Genomic DNA, 15225 nt, shown 5'->3' on the forward strand with positions numbered 1-15225 from the left:
TATAGAAGGCGGACTCAAGGCAATATACTAACATTTGACAATTGCAGTCTCTAGGTAGAAAATCATGGCGATTTTTGTTTTTTACTTAAAAACTGAAGGTTTGAGGTTGAGGACCTTCCTATACGTTTCTCGGTTCCTTTTATAAAAATTTAAATACTTTATTGGGGGCACCCGGGTGGCTCAGTTGGTTAAGCATCTGACTTCAACTCAGGTCACGATCTTGAGGTTCACGAGATCATCGGGCCCTCTGCTGTCAGCGTGGAGCTCGCTTTGGATCCTCTGTCCCCCGCCCCCACCCCCCTCCCACCTGTCCTCACTCTCTCTCTCTCAAAAATAACATTAAAAAAAAAAAAGTAAGCAAACAATAATTATAAATTATTTTTAAAAATGTAAATACTTTATTTAGATCATATTTCATGGTCAACAGTACTCGGTCTGTTGACTGTGAAGGAGACTGAGTGAGATCAAAGCTCCTCTGCTAGTTACAAACAACATGAGAACATGTCACAGACTCGGGTCTACACCAACCCTGGACGTGGCAAGTCGCTCTGAATGACCCAACCAGAACTTACTTGGTGGGACGATAATCCGGAATGGAACGATCAGTGAAATTTTTTTCACTGAGGTAGGAATTGTAGCCATACTTCTCATGGGGTCCCTTGGCTTTTTCTTCTTCGGCCGGGGAAAGGGTAGCGGGAAGGCCCCCTTTGCCCCGTCCACCATAACCTTCGATGAGCCCAAGGGATTTGGATAAGCCTAGAAAAAGGAGGGAAAAAGAATTATTTGAAAACCACCACATCAGGACACGTCACTCAAACTGAGCTATGGCTTTGATGGAAACTTCTACCGTTACCTGTCACAGAGAAATTTACGTCCCCAATTTATCCATCCAGGACTGTGCCCTGAACGCATTCATATTGAGAGGAAGTTCAGGGCAACTGGGAGTTCTGGGGTTGAGTCTAATTCCCAAGAAGAAGCCTCTCCCTCCTTTGGGGAACAGACTGGATGGAGGTCTACAAAAGGAAGAGATCATCTAAACTGGGAGCAACGCAGACTGAGAAGGACACACACAATGGGACAGAACTGAGGCTCAGCCAGGCCGGCTTTCCTTTCTCCGTGGGGCAATTACAAGCCTCCATATTCCACGAGATACGCGTACAACACGGAATGAGAACAGCCAGTAACAGGGAACGGCAACCCCGCAGGTGTTTTTGCTTCATTGAACAGAGAATGACATACAGATTGATTTATCATGAGTTTAAAGTGTGTAACAACCTGACACAGTTCTTTACCTAATGGTTTTATTTAAATTTCATCTAAATGGCAAAAGAATACAGAATGTTTGAGAACAAATCATAGACAGAAAACCCCATAAGGGTGATAACTGTGCCAAGCAGAGTAGGAGGCCTCTGTAACAAGCCTCACTGAGCAATTGGAAGTTCCCAGAATGGTGGCAGCTTTATACCTACTGTTCCATTATACGATAAACAGCTTGATGGGCAATTTCGAAATCCAAGAGTTACGGGAGGTTTACTTCAGGCCTAGAAAACTTTTGTTGTTAAGGGCTCTCATTCCCTTTTGCCATTTCAAATATTCAAGCCACTCAGCATACACTCAGGCATGCTCGCGGGCATGCGTGCACACACACACACACACACACACACACACACCACTTTATCCGTAAGAATCCCATTGCTGCCTCTGGCAGGAAGAGCACAGAGGAGAGACGTCAACCGTGCCCTCAGCTTTCATGATGGGCGGCCCATAAAGCTGAGGAGGATTTGAACCTCCCAGGAAGGCATCCCCAGACCAGTCAAAGGCCAACAAATCTGCTCCGGTCACAGAACGGGGCTCGCGTAATGGCAAGACTTTCCTGCTTCTCTGAAAACAGAAATGTATTTTCTGTTGAGATCAAGATCAAAAAGCAGAGGTCGAGCAAGCATCTCAGACGTGGTCGCAGGTGAACATCATTTTTCTACCTGAGAATCCTTTCCACTGTCCGCTATGACCTCCAGGCACCCTGACATCTTTCCTGCCTGCCATCATCCCAACAGAGGGGCCATCAACAGAGAACGAGATCATTCCAACACTTCCCATGGACTTCCCGATCTTTGAATTCTCATTCCACCACCATCTGTGTGCCACTAACGTTCCAATAACCTCACCTTCACAATGTTCGAAAATCTCTAAGAATGCTTCCCACGTCAAGTACGAACACCTGTGCTGGGTTTAAAACTCACTCATCGTAGAACATTCCTAGTAGGGACGTGAGGTGGCACAGCTACTTTGGAGACCGGTTGGGCAGTTCTTCAAAACGCTAAAGCGTCATTTGACCACGTGACCCAGCAATTCCTGGGTACGGACCGAAGAAAAATGGAAAGATCCGCCCACGCAAAAACTTGGACGGAAATGTTCATAGGGGCATTATTCCCCTATGTCTGTCCCCATGTCTATCGACTGATGCATGAACACCCAAAATGCAGAACCACACCATGAGATACTATTAAGCAATAAAAAAGGAAGGAAATAGCGATGCACACTACAACACGGATGAACTTTGAAAACATTATGCCAAGTAAACAACGCTGGTCAGGAACGACCTATGTAGGTATGATTCTGTTCATATGAAATGTACAGAACAGACAAATCCCCAGAGACAGAAAGTAGGTAAGTATCTGTTTCAGGCTGAGGGCGTTGCGGTAGGCAACGGGGAGTGACTGCTAAGGTACGTGGGCTGTCTTTTTGGGTGGGATGATGTTCTGGAGTTAGATTGTGGTGATATTTGCGTACCCTTAAGAATATACTAGAAGCGGGGCGCCTGGGTGGCGCAGTCGGTTAAGCGTCCGACTTCAGCCAGGTCAAGATCTCGCGGTCCGGGAGTTCGAGCCCCGCGTCAGGCTCTGGGCTGATGGCTCAGAGCCTGGAGCCTGTTTCCGATCTGTGTCTCCCTCTTTCTCTGCCCCTCCCCCGTTCATGCTCTGTCTCTCTCTGTCCCAAAAATAAATAAACATTGAAAAAGAAAATTAAAAAAAAAAAAAAGAATATACTAGAAGCCACAAAACTGTACCCCTTTAAGTGGATGAAGGATACGGTATGCGAAAAATATCTCAATAAAGCTATAAGAGAAAACCCACTCTGTGATAGGCAATTCTGTTTCCAACAAGATGGAAGGCTAAAACAACATGAAAAGTCTCCCGTAATATACCTAGAAATGCCGAATAAAACCCTTTTAAGAATATTTTAGATGTGGGGCGCCTGGGTGGCTCTGTCGGTCAGGCATCCAACTTCAGCTCAGGTCATGATCTCACGATTTGCGAGTTCGAGCCCCGCGTTGGGCTCTGTGCTGACAGCTTGGAGCCTGGAGCCTGCTTCGGAGTCTGTGTCTCCCTCTCTCTCTGCCCCTCCCCCGCTCACACTCTGTCTCTGTCTCTCTCAAAAAGAAATAAAACGTGAAAACAAAATTTAAAGAATATTGTAGATGCATCGCTGAGCTTGCAGGAAAGAAAAGCGAACTCCGGAGGGAAGTCACAATCAGAGCTGAGGCTGTACCTGCTGAGATCGAGAGAAGGATGGACTGCTCACTAACTAAAGATGTCTTGTAGAGCTCTAACCCGCACTGGATATGAGACCTTTTGTACGCCTTAAACGTTTCATCATTTTAACTATGGAGGTGCTGGGTTGAGTAGTGGACCCCTGAACTGTGAATATGACTTTATTTGGAAATAGGGACACTGCATGTGTCAACACACTAAGACCCCTGGTATCCTCAAGAGAAGAGAGATACGGAGGTACAGACACAGAGGGAAGAAGGCCATCTGACAAAAGATGCAGATATTGGAGGATGCAAATGTAAGCCAGGGAATGTCAAGGATTGCTAGCAACTCCCAGAAGCTAGGAAGAAGCCCAGAAGGATTCAGAGGGGCTGGCCAACACCTTGATATCAAACTTCTAGCCTCCAAGAGTATGAGAGAGGAAATTTCTGTAGTTTTTAGGCCACCGAGATTGCAGTCACTTGTTATAGCAACGTCACGAAACTAATGCAATGAATATCAAAAAACAACCGGGGACACCTGGGTGGTTCAGTCGGTTGAGCGTCCGACTTCAGCTCAGGTCACGATCTCACGGTTCTTGAGTTTGAGCCCTGTGTCAGCTCTGTGCTGACAGCTCAGAGCCCGGAGCCTGCTTCGGATTCTGTGTCTCCCTCTCTCTCTCTCTCTGCTCCTTCCCCACTCACGATCTGTTTGTCTCTCTCAAAAATAAATAAACATTAAAAAATATTTTAAAAAACTTGTAGGATAGTGCTAAAGCAATACTTGGAAAGAACTACATAACCTTAAATGCATATATTGGGGGGGGGTAGACTGATAATTAATGTGGTAAGCATCTAACCTGAGGAGTTAGGAAATAGAAGCAACCCAAAGAAAGCAATAATAAACAAAAGAACAGAAATAAATGACTGCACGCACACAAAAGAAAGACAGCAAGGAAGGAAGGAAAAGTGGAAGGGAGGCATGGAGAGAGGAAAGGAGGCAAAGAGGAAGGAAGGCAGAAAGGGAAGAGGGGGAGAGAGTGGCAGAGGGAGGGGAAAGGGAAAAACTAAAAGAAAAGAAAAGGTGGGGAGAGTAACTTCAGCAAGACTAGATCAGGATAGATAATGGATGGATGGATCGATCGATTGATCAATCACTCAGTCAACTGAGAGATAGATAGATGGATAGATAGATGGATGGACGGATAGATAGATAGATAGATGGATAAATGGATGGATGGATAGATAGATAGATAATTGATAGATAGATAGATAGATAATTGATAGATAGATAGATAGATAGATAGAAGGCACATGTACCCTTCACAGAAGATTTATCTATTCATCACAGTAGACACAGAGCCTAGAGTCACTTTTAGGGGCCCAGGAAAGTGTTTAAGTTTCTTTTAAAATCAAAACAACATAGTTATAAAATAGAATTTCTGATACCATCTTTAATGGAGGAAGAAACTCACGAAGGCCAAAGCACCTAGAGCCCACAAAAGTCATTTTGTGGCCTTTATTCCCTTGAGGTTAGAGTCTTATCTATAAGTGACGGGGCCTAAAGCATAGAAAAGGTAAGTAACAAGACTAAGGCATAACTTACAAACTTCTCCTAGAAGGTGGATCGCACAAGGACAGACCCCAGTCACGAGCAGTAGGGGCAGCTACCATGGACAGAGGAGCATTTTCCGCGTGCTGGGCGCCCTGCTAAGTGCTTTTACATGTACTGTACCACAATCTCTAGACAACTGCATGAGGAAGGTATTATTTAGATCTCTGCTTGACAGGGGCGCCTGGGTGGCGCAGTCGGTTAAGCGTCCGACTTCAGCCAGGTCACGATCTCACGGTCTGTGAGTTCGAGCCCCGCGTCAGGCTCTGGGCTGATGGCTCAGAGCCTGGAGCCTGTTTCCGATTCTGTGTCTCCCTCTCTCTGCCCCTCCCCCGTTCATGCTCTGTCTCTCTCTGTCCCAAAAATAAATAAACATTGAAAAAAAAAAAAAAATTTTAGATCTCTGCTTGACAAAGGAGGTCACCGAGTCTGAGAATGTAGGAACTTTGTCAAAGTTCCATAGTTGGTAATGGAAGGCAGACTGGGCTTCTGGATACAGTTAGAGATCCAAAGGAAGGCAAAACCCGGCCTCTGCGACAAAGAAGGAGACCAGTTCCAAGGCTCTTGCAGCAGCAGACAAGAGACGCCGGGGACCTCGTTTTACGGCAGTGGTGACAGCGATCAAAAGGAGAGGAAAGATTTGGGAGATATTTAAGAGATCCCATCACAGGGCAGGAGACAGCAAGTGTTAGCGCCGGAAAGCGTGGGAAGGAGTAAGTGAGCCCGGCTTCCGGTGCAGGAACCGGGCGGTAACACCACTCACAAAGATGAGCCCCGTACTGCGCTTGTGGTCTCTGGGGCACCCGAGGGACATCCAGATAGACTCAGATGTCCCGTGTGGAGCTGAAACATAGGACCAGGGAAGTTCAGGTGGCAGACAAACCCAAGATATGAACCTGGAAGCCGCCAGCATGATAGGACCCACAGCCGCGACAGAGGGCAGGGGGGGAAAGGCTGGGGGCAGCTATCAAGCAGCAAGAAGGAGAAAGACAGATGATGCTCAGGAACTTCACGATATCTAGAGGAGGAATTGCATCCTTCAAAACTTCTATCTTCACCACTCTATATGCTCCCTCACTGAAGGTACACTCCAAGTTCAAGACTTCAAGGAACCCAGACTTAATGGAATGGAGAAAGATCCCAGTGCGAACCACGTCGTTAAGCTGATCTGACCACCCTCCCTCCACCTATTAATGATCACTGCTTTGACTTTAATATTTGCAATGGTTTTACAACCATTTCTGCATTAACCAGGCAAGGTTGGTGTTACCAGGATCCCTTGACAGGTGAAGAAATGGAATATCTGAAGGATTAATTATTTGACCTTCCAAAAGTAATGGAGCCTCCAACACACACACACGAATGTTCCATCCAGGAAATTCTTTGGGAAGAAACAACCCACCACGGGAAAGCATGATGGTGACAAAGTAATGGCAGGAACTCATTAAAAGGAATACCGTACAGCTATGAAAATGCACGGATAAATAGATGAATCTCAGACACTCAGTGAAAAGCAAGTGAAAAGCAAACATGAAAAATGCCTATGGGGGCTCCTGGGTGGCCACGTCAGTTGAGCGTCCGACAGCAGCTTGGGTCACTGGTCTCACGGTTCGTGAGTTTGAGCCCCCGCATCGGCTCTGCGCTCACAGAGAGGAGCCTGCTTCGGATCCTCTGTCTCCCTCTCTCTCTGCCCCTCCTAACCATGCTCTCTCTCTCTGTCAGAAGTAAATAAATGTTAGAAAAAATGAGAATTAAAAATAAATTTTAAAAACGCATAGAATTCCAAGGTTTCAAAAGCTAATCAAAACACAGTTCGAAGCTGTAAACTTATTTCGTGCAACTAGAAACAACCGCAAAAAAGAGACGGGGTCCTCACTGGGTAACGCACACAAAGGGCCTCAGAGGGCCTGGTAATCCCCCACTGGGAAGCGACATTACAGAATTATTACCTGACGTATACGTGATGTATATAACGGATGACGTCATGCATAATAAAAAGATGATGAAGGGACTACTGACAGGGGAGGGTTTTTTTTCCTCCTTTTGCCCATTCACCCTGGATTTTCCCTTCTTCTCACTAGGCCACCAGCTCGGCCTTTCATGGCTTTTCCTGCCAGCACGGAGCCCAAGGGTCAAGGAGGGAGATGACTGGAATGGGGCACGACTGACCTTCAATCTAACCGAGCAGCTTCAATGGAAAACATCCGATTCTTCCTCTTACGTCATCCGGGTGGTTTGGTTAGCGCATCTTTTTCTTCCCCTGATGATAAAGCATTTCTTTGTCCATTAAATGCCACCTCCGAGCTAAAATGCATCCCAGCTGTGTTTGCCCCGCATCGTCCGTGGCCAGCCTTTCCCAAACAGGCCGAAGGGCCAGGGAAGGAATTCATTTTTGAAATGGCATAGGAATTAAGACTAGGAATGCATGTTAATCCCACCAAGAACACAAAGGGAACGACACTTCCCGGTGAAGTCTTTTCTCCCCCCTTTCTGTGGCTTATTTCTTCCATTGTGAAAGGCACCCACTTAGCAGCCTCAAAAAAGATCATTTTTCACGGTGCAGTGTGACAACTACGAATTATATATTTTGTGGTCCGTGCGCTCCCATTTTCCCCCCAATTTAATCTGCCAGAAAGGTTCAACAAAGCAGCAAAAATCTTCACTGGCATTTTCACGTGCCTACTTAGGCCCCGGAACGCAGTGGCAAAGATAAATAAGAATTCAAGATCACCGACAAGGCTCGAGTCGGTCCTCACTTAGCCAGGAAAGGTGAGCACTGGAGCAAGGAGGGATGACTCCGTGCATCTGGGAACCTTCTCTTCTGAAAGTGCCTTTGCGATCTGGCCAGAAACAGTTACGGCCGCCGCCGACCACAGTGAGTTTTGTAGGCACGGAAGTTCCGATGAGCAAAGGGAAGAAGAAGAAAAGAGGGACAGAGGGGTGGGAATAGAGTCGCTGCCTGGCACTCGGCCTGGGAAGACTCATCATTCCCTCCTCCGGGCCCTGCCTTCTGAGTTATTTCAGCTGAAGTCTGCAGAGTCAAGCTAAAGATAAAGGGAGGAAGAGCCAGTTGAGGTCAACCATCCCCCAGCACTTCTACCAAATAATCTTCACGTTTCTCTCCAGATCCACCGTCCACCCTCTTTCCCTGCTTCCTATCCCGGGAGACAGACCGACAGAGACAGCATCAGGGATTCCCCCGCCCTATGGCTTTGGGATGGAGTCCACCAACAGACACGATGGATGGAAAGAGAGAGGGGTTGGGGTACGTACTCCCCAGCTCCCTCCCGACGGGACAGTGGTTGGATAGAGGCTGCTTTCTCAATGCCGCTGTTGCTACAGGGCAGCCCTGTCCTAGGGTTACCCCCGGGGTTATAGCTAACCCTGTGTTCTGTGAACCGCTCCCTCCTCTCCCCCCCCTGCAGGGTTTGGCAGGCCAACAGCTTTCTCTTCTGTGGCGATCCCTAGGTGAGTCAGCATCCCTTGTCAATCTTGTGGATCTCTGAAACTTGGTAAATATTTTGCTAAACTCTCTTCAATCCCCTCTTCTGGGTGTGCCATCCGTTTGCTGCTGGGATACGGACAGATAGAGCCTCCCACCTATCCCCGGGGGGTGGCATCTCCCGCGGTGCCACATCTTGGCACTCCCCTGAAGGGCAGGGATGTAGTCACCCCAGTGCCTGACAACCGGGGAGGTTTTAAAAACTGTCGAGTATACGGATGAGTAGAGAAAGATCTGGAGATTCAACTCAGAGCCATTTGTGATAAAGTGAATAGTTGATGTCAAGAAAGAACATAACTACGTGTCCACGAGATAACATCTACTAAGAGAAGAACAATTAAAGCTACTTATTACAGGGGCACCTGGGTGGCTCAGTCGGTTAAGCATCCGACTCCGGCTCAGGTCTTGATCTCGCGGTCCGTGGGTTCGAGCCCCGCGTTGAGCTCTGTGCTGACAGCTCAGAGTCTGGAGCCTGCTTCGGACTCTGTGTCCCCCGCTCTCTCTGCCCCTCCCCTGCTCACGCTCTCTTTCTCTCAAGAATAAATAAACATTAAAAAATTAAAAACAAAAAAAGAGAGTCCACGCTGATGAATGTCACAGGGAAGTCGAGCGTGAGAAAGGCCATTGGGTTGACCGTGGAAAAGGCCCTGGTGCCCTTGAAGACTGGCACGTCCGGGAAGTAGGCACCTCCAGGGCAGACAAGAAAGGGGGCAGGAGGCAATTTCCCTCCTCAGTCGGGACCCCTGAGCTGGACCCATGTGGAGAGTCATGAGCCATGAGCTCCCGGTGTTTCGCATTCTAGCGATAACCCACTAGAATATATCATGTAAAAAGAATGATATTTATTAAAACGACAAATATGACCATACATCTGGAAATAGCTGTAACCAATAGGGAGAAAATTATAAAATTCTAATAAAGGGAATAAAACGAGACATATCTAACTTGGCAGAGAGATGTGCTTTTGAATTAGAAGGTGAGATGCCGTGAAGACATAAATTTCTCCCCTTTAATGTAGAGGGAACAGAAACTCCAAAATTACCCCAGCAGAACACAGAGGTAAGAAAACTTAGATTTTTTTTTCTGTTTTAAGAAGAAAAGTGGGAGGGGTGGCCCTATCCAATATTAAGTTAGCAAATAAAAGCAGTAAGAATTCAAGTGGCAGGGTCACCAGGAGGAAATTCTACATATCCACTGGGAAGCGAGCCTGTAAATATTGGATAGTCATCCCATCTTCCAAACATTAAGCCATAAAAATAACCCCGACTTTTGAAATTTGAGAAATTCCCTTCTAGTGCACTTGGGTCAACACCTAACTTGTGGATGACAGAGAAGCCCTGCCCATCTCGCACGGAGCCCGGGGATCCGGAGTTGCAGAGACCCGACGACCGCCCGGAAAAACTCAATCGCTCGGCCCACGTCCATCTTCGGTTAGGCCCAAGCCACAAAGGCTCCATGGTGGCAGCAAAAATAAAGAGCCACGGCTGTAAATCGAGTCCGAGCCGCCTTCCTACCTCTCCCCGTACGACGGAGGACATAATTTTCTCCAGGGTTACAGCTTAAACTCACGAGTTTACAGGTAACCAGCATCATTCTTCCAGAAGTAGGGATACGGCACTCACAACAGACACACAAACTCCAGGACGGATGGAGTCTGCAGCGAAATATGGTCTGGTGCCTCGTCAACTCGTAAAGCTCCCCAACATCCACGGCACGTGTGTGCCCGTTCACGCACACACACACGCCAGCCAACGGTGCCACGCGGCCCAGTTGGGTGAGCGCGTGCGAGGGGGGTCTCTGCAGAGGCTCGGCGCCTCCTGAAGGTCACGGAGTCTCAGGGAGCTCCTCTGCGATGCTACGGCATTTGGAAGTTGTAAACCTGACAATCGGGACGTTGCAGCCATAAACTTCACAGTAAGCAATAATTCCAGGCATATTCCCGGCCAACTTCTCAACAGGGACCACCCCTCAGAAATGCATGAAGAGGGGGCCACGGAGGGGCTTAAAACACACGGAAAATCTCTAATAATTAAGACAGCGAGACAATGGAACAAGAAATGATAGGCCCATGAGTGGAATGGAAAAGCTAGCCTGGAAACATTGTCAAAAGAGAGAGAGAGGAGAGTACCATCTGGGACACAAATATTAGTGATAACTACTCAAACTGACAAATGTCCTTTAGATGCAAAGCACTATACTGTACTAAGCATTTCAATTATCAGTATACAATACTTATGTGAAACAAATATGCTAATCGTATCTGTGTTATATATTTATATAATTTTTTTTTTCTTTTTTTAAGTAGGCTTCACGTCCAGAATGGAGCCCAACGTGGCGCTTGAACTCACTACCATGCGATCAAGACATGAGCCGAGATCAAGAGTCGGACGCTGAACTGACTGAGCCACCCAGGCGCCCCATCGCATATGCATGTTATTTCTAATTCGTTACTCCAACGACTCTTGGGACTCACTCTTGCGTATCTCTTGACCCTGTTCCTCCTCTGCATCCCTGGATTCAAGCCCAAGTCCTCGAGTTATTGCAGTCAACTCCTAACCCAGTCCTCAGAGGGAGACTAAGCCAGGGTGTGAGGCACACCAGGCTGATCACTGCCTGCTTAAAATTCATCAGTGCGTTCCTGCTGCTACAGGAAAAATCCAAACTCCCCATGTAATATACAAAGCCGCTCATTAGCTGACTCCCTGCCCAGCCTCGTCCTCCACCCTTCCCCCTGCCTCATAGTTTCTTCTGAGCTATCCCACACTCTGCTGACGCCTCTAAAAAGTCACTGCCCCTCCGTGCCTCCGCCAATCATCCTCGCGACTCGACACAAACCTGCAGACCCTTTCTGAACACCGCCCTGGCCAGAGAGTCAGATGCCGCCTCTTGGTGGAAATCTCAACCAGAGCACGGCTCCTATCATATCATATATGCCCTTGACGGCTCAGTCACACTTCCTGGGAACAGGAAGACCTCTCTGTGTCTTACACACGCCCTGGCACATAGGAAGCGCTTCGTACATGTTGCACACGTGAACGAATAGCTGAGTGAGCCAAGCCACTGAACGCACGAATAAGTGAACGAGTGCATTATGAGCTGCGCTGGCCAAATATATTACCACGTACGTTCTAGTGCTGACACAGACATCTCCTGGAGACGTGTCAGAAACTGGTAAGCCCTGCTTCACGAACTCCTATCAAATCATTATAAAATCCCCAGCTCATTTATTAGCGTGATGATCTTGACATTTGTTGACATCTGCATTATAATGATTTTGACATTTTCTGTCCCGTATCCTCAGTGCTTCTCAGACATGATGTCCGAAGGTTCTGTGAGTCTTGATATCTTGAACGAACTCACAGAGTTCAACCGTGTCAGCTGCTTCTTGGCAGAAGAGAACGGAATAAATCGTTCCTCTATCTAACGGCAAGAGTGCCCCCGGGATCCGACACTGAATCCTGAGTTGGAAGGAAGGAAAATTCAGCTGCTTCTCCACACCACCATCCAGCGCGGGACTTCCAGACAGATGGCCACCCAGTTTCTGCTATAGTCCTCTAGAAACAAAGAACTCACCACCTTGCAGGGCAGGGCATTCCTGGTTTATCTGTCATGCAAATAAGTACGCTTTCTTGTTATTTTCAGATATTTCAAGACATTATCATGACCTGTCTTCGTATTCTCTTTTTTCCAAGCTAAACATACCCACTCCTCAGTCATGTGATAGAACCATGGTTTCCAATTTTCCATGATGTCTTAGCCTGCTCAGGTCGCTATAACAAAATACCATACATCGAGAGGCTTAGACCACAGACATTTGTTTCTTAGATTTGGAGGCTGGGAAGTCCAAAAGTAAGGTGCTGGTTCTTCGGTTCTTGGTGAGGGCTCTCTTCTCAGCTTGCAGACAACCGCCTGACTGCTGTGTCCTCACGTAGCAGAACAAGAGCAAGCTCTGGTGTCTTCTTCTCCTCTTAAGGGTACCAGTGCCATCACGGGGACACCGCTCCCATAACCTCCTCTAAACCTAACTACCTCCCGAAGGCCTCACCTCCTAATACTATCACATTGAGGGTTGGGGCAGTAACATCTGAATTTGGCAGAAGGGGATACATACATCCACTCCATCACCCATGGTCGTCCGCCGTTGGATTCTATCCTAGAAGACAAAATGATGACTAATAGGTCTTTGGATGTGGCTCCCCCCGGGAGCCCAGAATACTAGAAGTACATTTTTGCCCATTAACCAAACTGTTCATGCAGCATTTGCAATTCCAAGAGATATGAATCATTGTTATGTGCTTGAAGTGCCTTTGGAACAAACTGTCCATAAATTTTCAAACTGCAGTTTTATACAAAATGACATATCGTACATGTATTATGAACTTTATACTCCCTGGAATCTTTTCTACAAAGATTATTTAATTTGATCCTCAGAAGAGCCCTATCCACATTCCGCAGAAAGGAAAAGGGAGGCCCAGTCAGGATTACGAAGGCCCCTCAGACCACAGAGGACAGTCAGAGGTGGAGCCAGAACCTGGGTCGATGTGTTTCAGCTTGCCAGACGTGCCTTAAGGAAATGCACTCTCAGATTTCGTGCTTGATAAAGAGGACCAAAAGGGCCTGAATCTCCCTCTTCGTGCCGAGCAGACATTGGCACAAACATCCCCCTGTGCGTGGAGGTGATGAGCACACGCCTCCGGGCTGGCCCAGGCTCTAGCTGATGCATATGTCTGAGCGTGTAGATGAAAAAAACTATTTCTAATAAAATAAAGAAGCGACGCACTTGGCAATCATCGAGATTGCTTAGAGCAGACGGATGAGAGACGCTGGCTGCACGGGTTAGTTGCGTCACTTAGCCTCGCATCACTCATAAAAACTACACAAGGGGGAAAAAAGGCTGACCTAGGGCTGGGTGGGAAATATGCTGAATTGGAGAAAGTCCCCCGCCGTGACCTACAAAATTCGCTGGCGTCAAATGCATGCAAGACATTGCCGACCATGCCATTTGCCACATTCGTCTGGCACCTGCCGGTCCTAAGAGGTTTCAGAGCAAACTCCCACTCCTCCCTTCTCATGCCCTGAACCCTCCTCCTAGGGTTCTATTCCTAATGAGAGGGGTTAAAAAGGGAGGGGGAGAAGGCAGTGAACTAACCTTCACCAAATTCTGTAAAAAGCATATACGTTGTCAATACCATACGTAGACATCCACAGATTTTTGAGTGACGACGGTGGCCACGTCATAAGGGTAAATTATGAAATCAGAAAAGGGATGAGGAAGAGAAGACAACATAAAAGTGAACCCCTTTAGGGAAGTGTTGCTATCTCCTTCGCTCCTAAAAATCATCAGCATCACCCTCCTTTAATGTGCGCGTGTCTGCAAACACACACACACGCACACACACACCACCGCCGCCACAATCATCATCCAATCACCATCACCACCGCTACCATGACCATCCCTGCTTCTAGGAACTAGAAATCATAAAACACCCATTCTCAAAGAGCTACTCAGAAGCACCACAAGTTTAAAAATGAACAGCCAGGTCCTCGTTTCCTCATAAAGAGACCCTGTTGGCTAAAGATCCCATTGACTGATAAGGACATTTCCCCTCTAAATGCTTCTCCAACGCGCTACATTAGATTTCTGTTCAGGAAATACATACTTTCTGCCCCCCACCTCCCTGGGAAGAGTACACATCCCCACCCCACTAATGTTGGGCCTGACCATTTTGCTGGGCAAAGGCTACTTCCCCTTCCTTAATTCTGGGCTTGGCCATGAAGCTTGGCTTGGGTCAACAAGGTACTAGAGGACGTGACCCGAGAAGAAGCTTGAAATGTGCTCGCGCTTGGCGGCTTTCACCTCTTCACCTGGTTTCAACATGACAACGGGCTTTGGGTGGCCCATTGGTCCAAGGAGGATGAGACGCACACGGAACAGCTGGGTGCCATCTGTAGCTAAAAAGCAAGCCCGGCCAAACTCAGGCTAGATTCGCCTATCTGAAGACACAGGAGAGAAAGAAAGACTCCAGGAAGAGCTCACTTACATTTTTTACCTGAGCAACAAAGAATTTTGGACGCTGGTGCCGTTCAGTAAGATGGAAAACGGGGGGAGGAAAAGATTTTGGATACGAGTGGGCGTGACACAGAGACAAGCATTCCGTTGGGACACACTGCGTTGGAGATGCCCACGAGACGTCCAAATGGAGATGTCAAGCATATAGGGGATGAGGTCAGCTTTAGAGATACAAAATTAGCATTGACCCAAGCGTCCGAAGGGAATTTAAAGACATGGTCCTTGAGTCACCTAGGCAACAGAGATACACAGAGAACAAGGAAGCCTGAACGCTGAGCCCTGGGCACTCCAACAGGCAGGGGACAGAAAGAGAAGAGCCGTGACAAGAAAATTGGCATGGAGACAGAAAACCCGGAAATGGTGGATTTCGGGAACCGCTCCCTTGGATTTGGTCATGCCGAGGCACCAGTAAATCCTGCAAGACCAGCTTCAGGGAACCAAAACCTGGAGCAGCCTCGAGAGAGAACAAGAGTGAACGAATGAAGGCAGCAGGTACAGGTAATGCTTCCAAG

At 47.5% G+C, this 15225-nt stretch overlaps 1 protein-coding gene and 2 long non-coding RNA genes across 6 annotated transcripts in view; 2 read left to right on the forward strand and 1 right to left on the reverse strand.

Annotated features, from left to right (window-relative positions):
* Nucleotides 1–568: 568 nt before the first annotated feature.
* Nucleotides 569–15225, reverse strand: part of LOC115503904 (polypeptide N-acetylgalactosaminyltransferase 17-like) — a 161859-nt gene continuing 147202 nt past the window's right edge. Inside the window, exon 2 of the mRNA XM_030300458.1 lies at nucleotides 569–756. Within this exon, the coding sequence (XP_030156318.1) occupies nucleotides 569–756 (188 nt within the window). The remainder of the gene's footprint in view (nucleotides 757–15225) is intronic.
* On the forward strand, nucleotides 2568–10987 carry LOC115504044. 4 transcript variants are annotated; one of them, XR_003965567.1, is made up of 7 exons: nucleotides 2568–2667; nucleotides 7223–7379; nucleotides 7829–8016; nucleotides 8268–8406; nucleotides 8567–8609; nucleotides 9596–10222; nucleotides 10946–10981. It is a non-coding gene; the product is annotated as an uncharacterized LOC115504044 (long non-coding RNA). The 4 variants fall into 4 exon arrangements; XR_003965566.1 differs by having other exon boundaries at nucleotides 7829–8406; nucleotides 10949–10987; XR_003965565.1 differs by having other exon boundaries at nucleotides 7829–8406.
* Nucleotides 11000–12294, forward strand: LOC115504046. The gene is made up of 2 exons (XR_003965570.1): nucleotides 11000–11814; nucleotides 11945–12294. It is a non-coding gene; the product is annotated as an uncharacterized LOC115504046 (long non-coding RNA).

The sequence above is a fragment of the Lynx canadensis genome, chromosome E3 (genome assembly GCF_007474595.2).
Source record: "Lynx canadensis isolate LIC74 chromosome E3, mLynCan4.pri.v2, whole genome shotgun sequence".
Taxonomy (NCBI): domain Eukaryota; kingdom Metazoa; phylum Chordata; class Mammalia; order Carnivora; family Felidae; genus Lynx; species Lynx canadensis.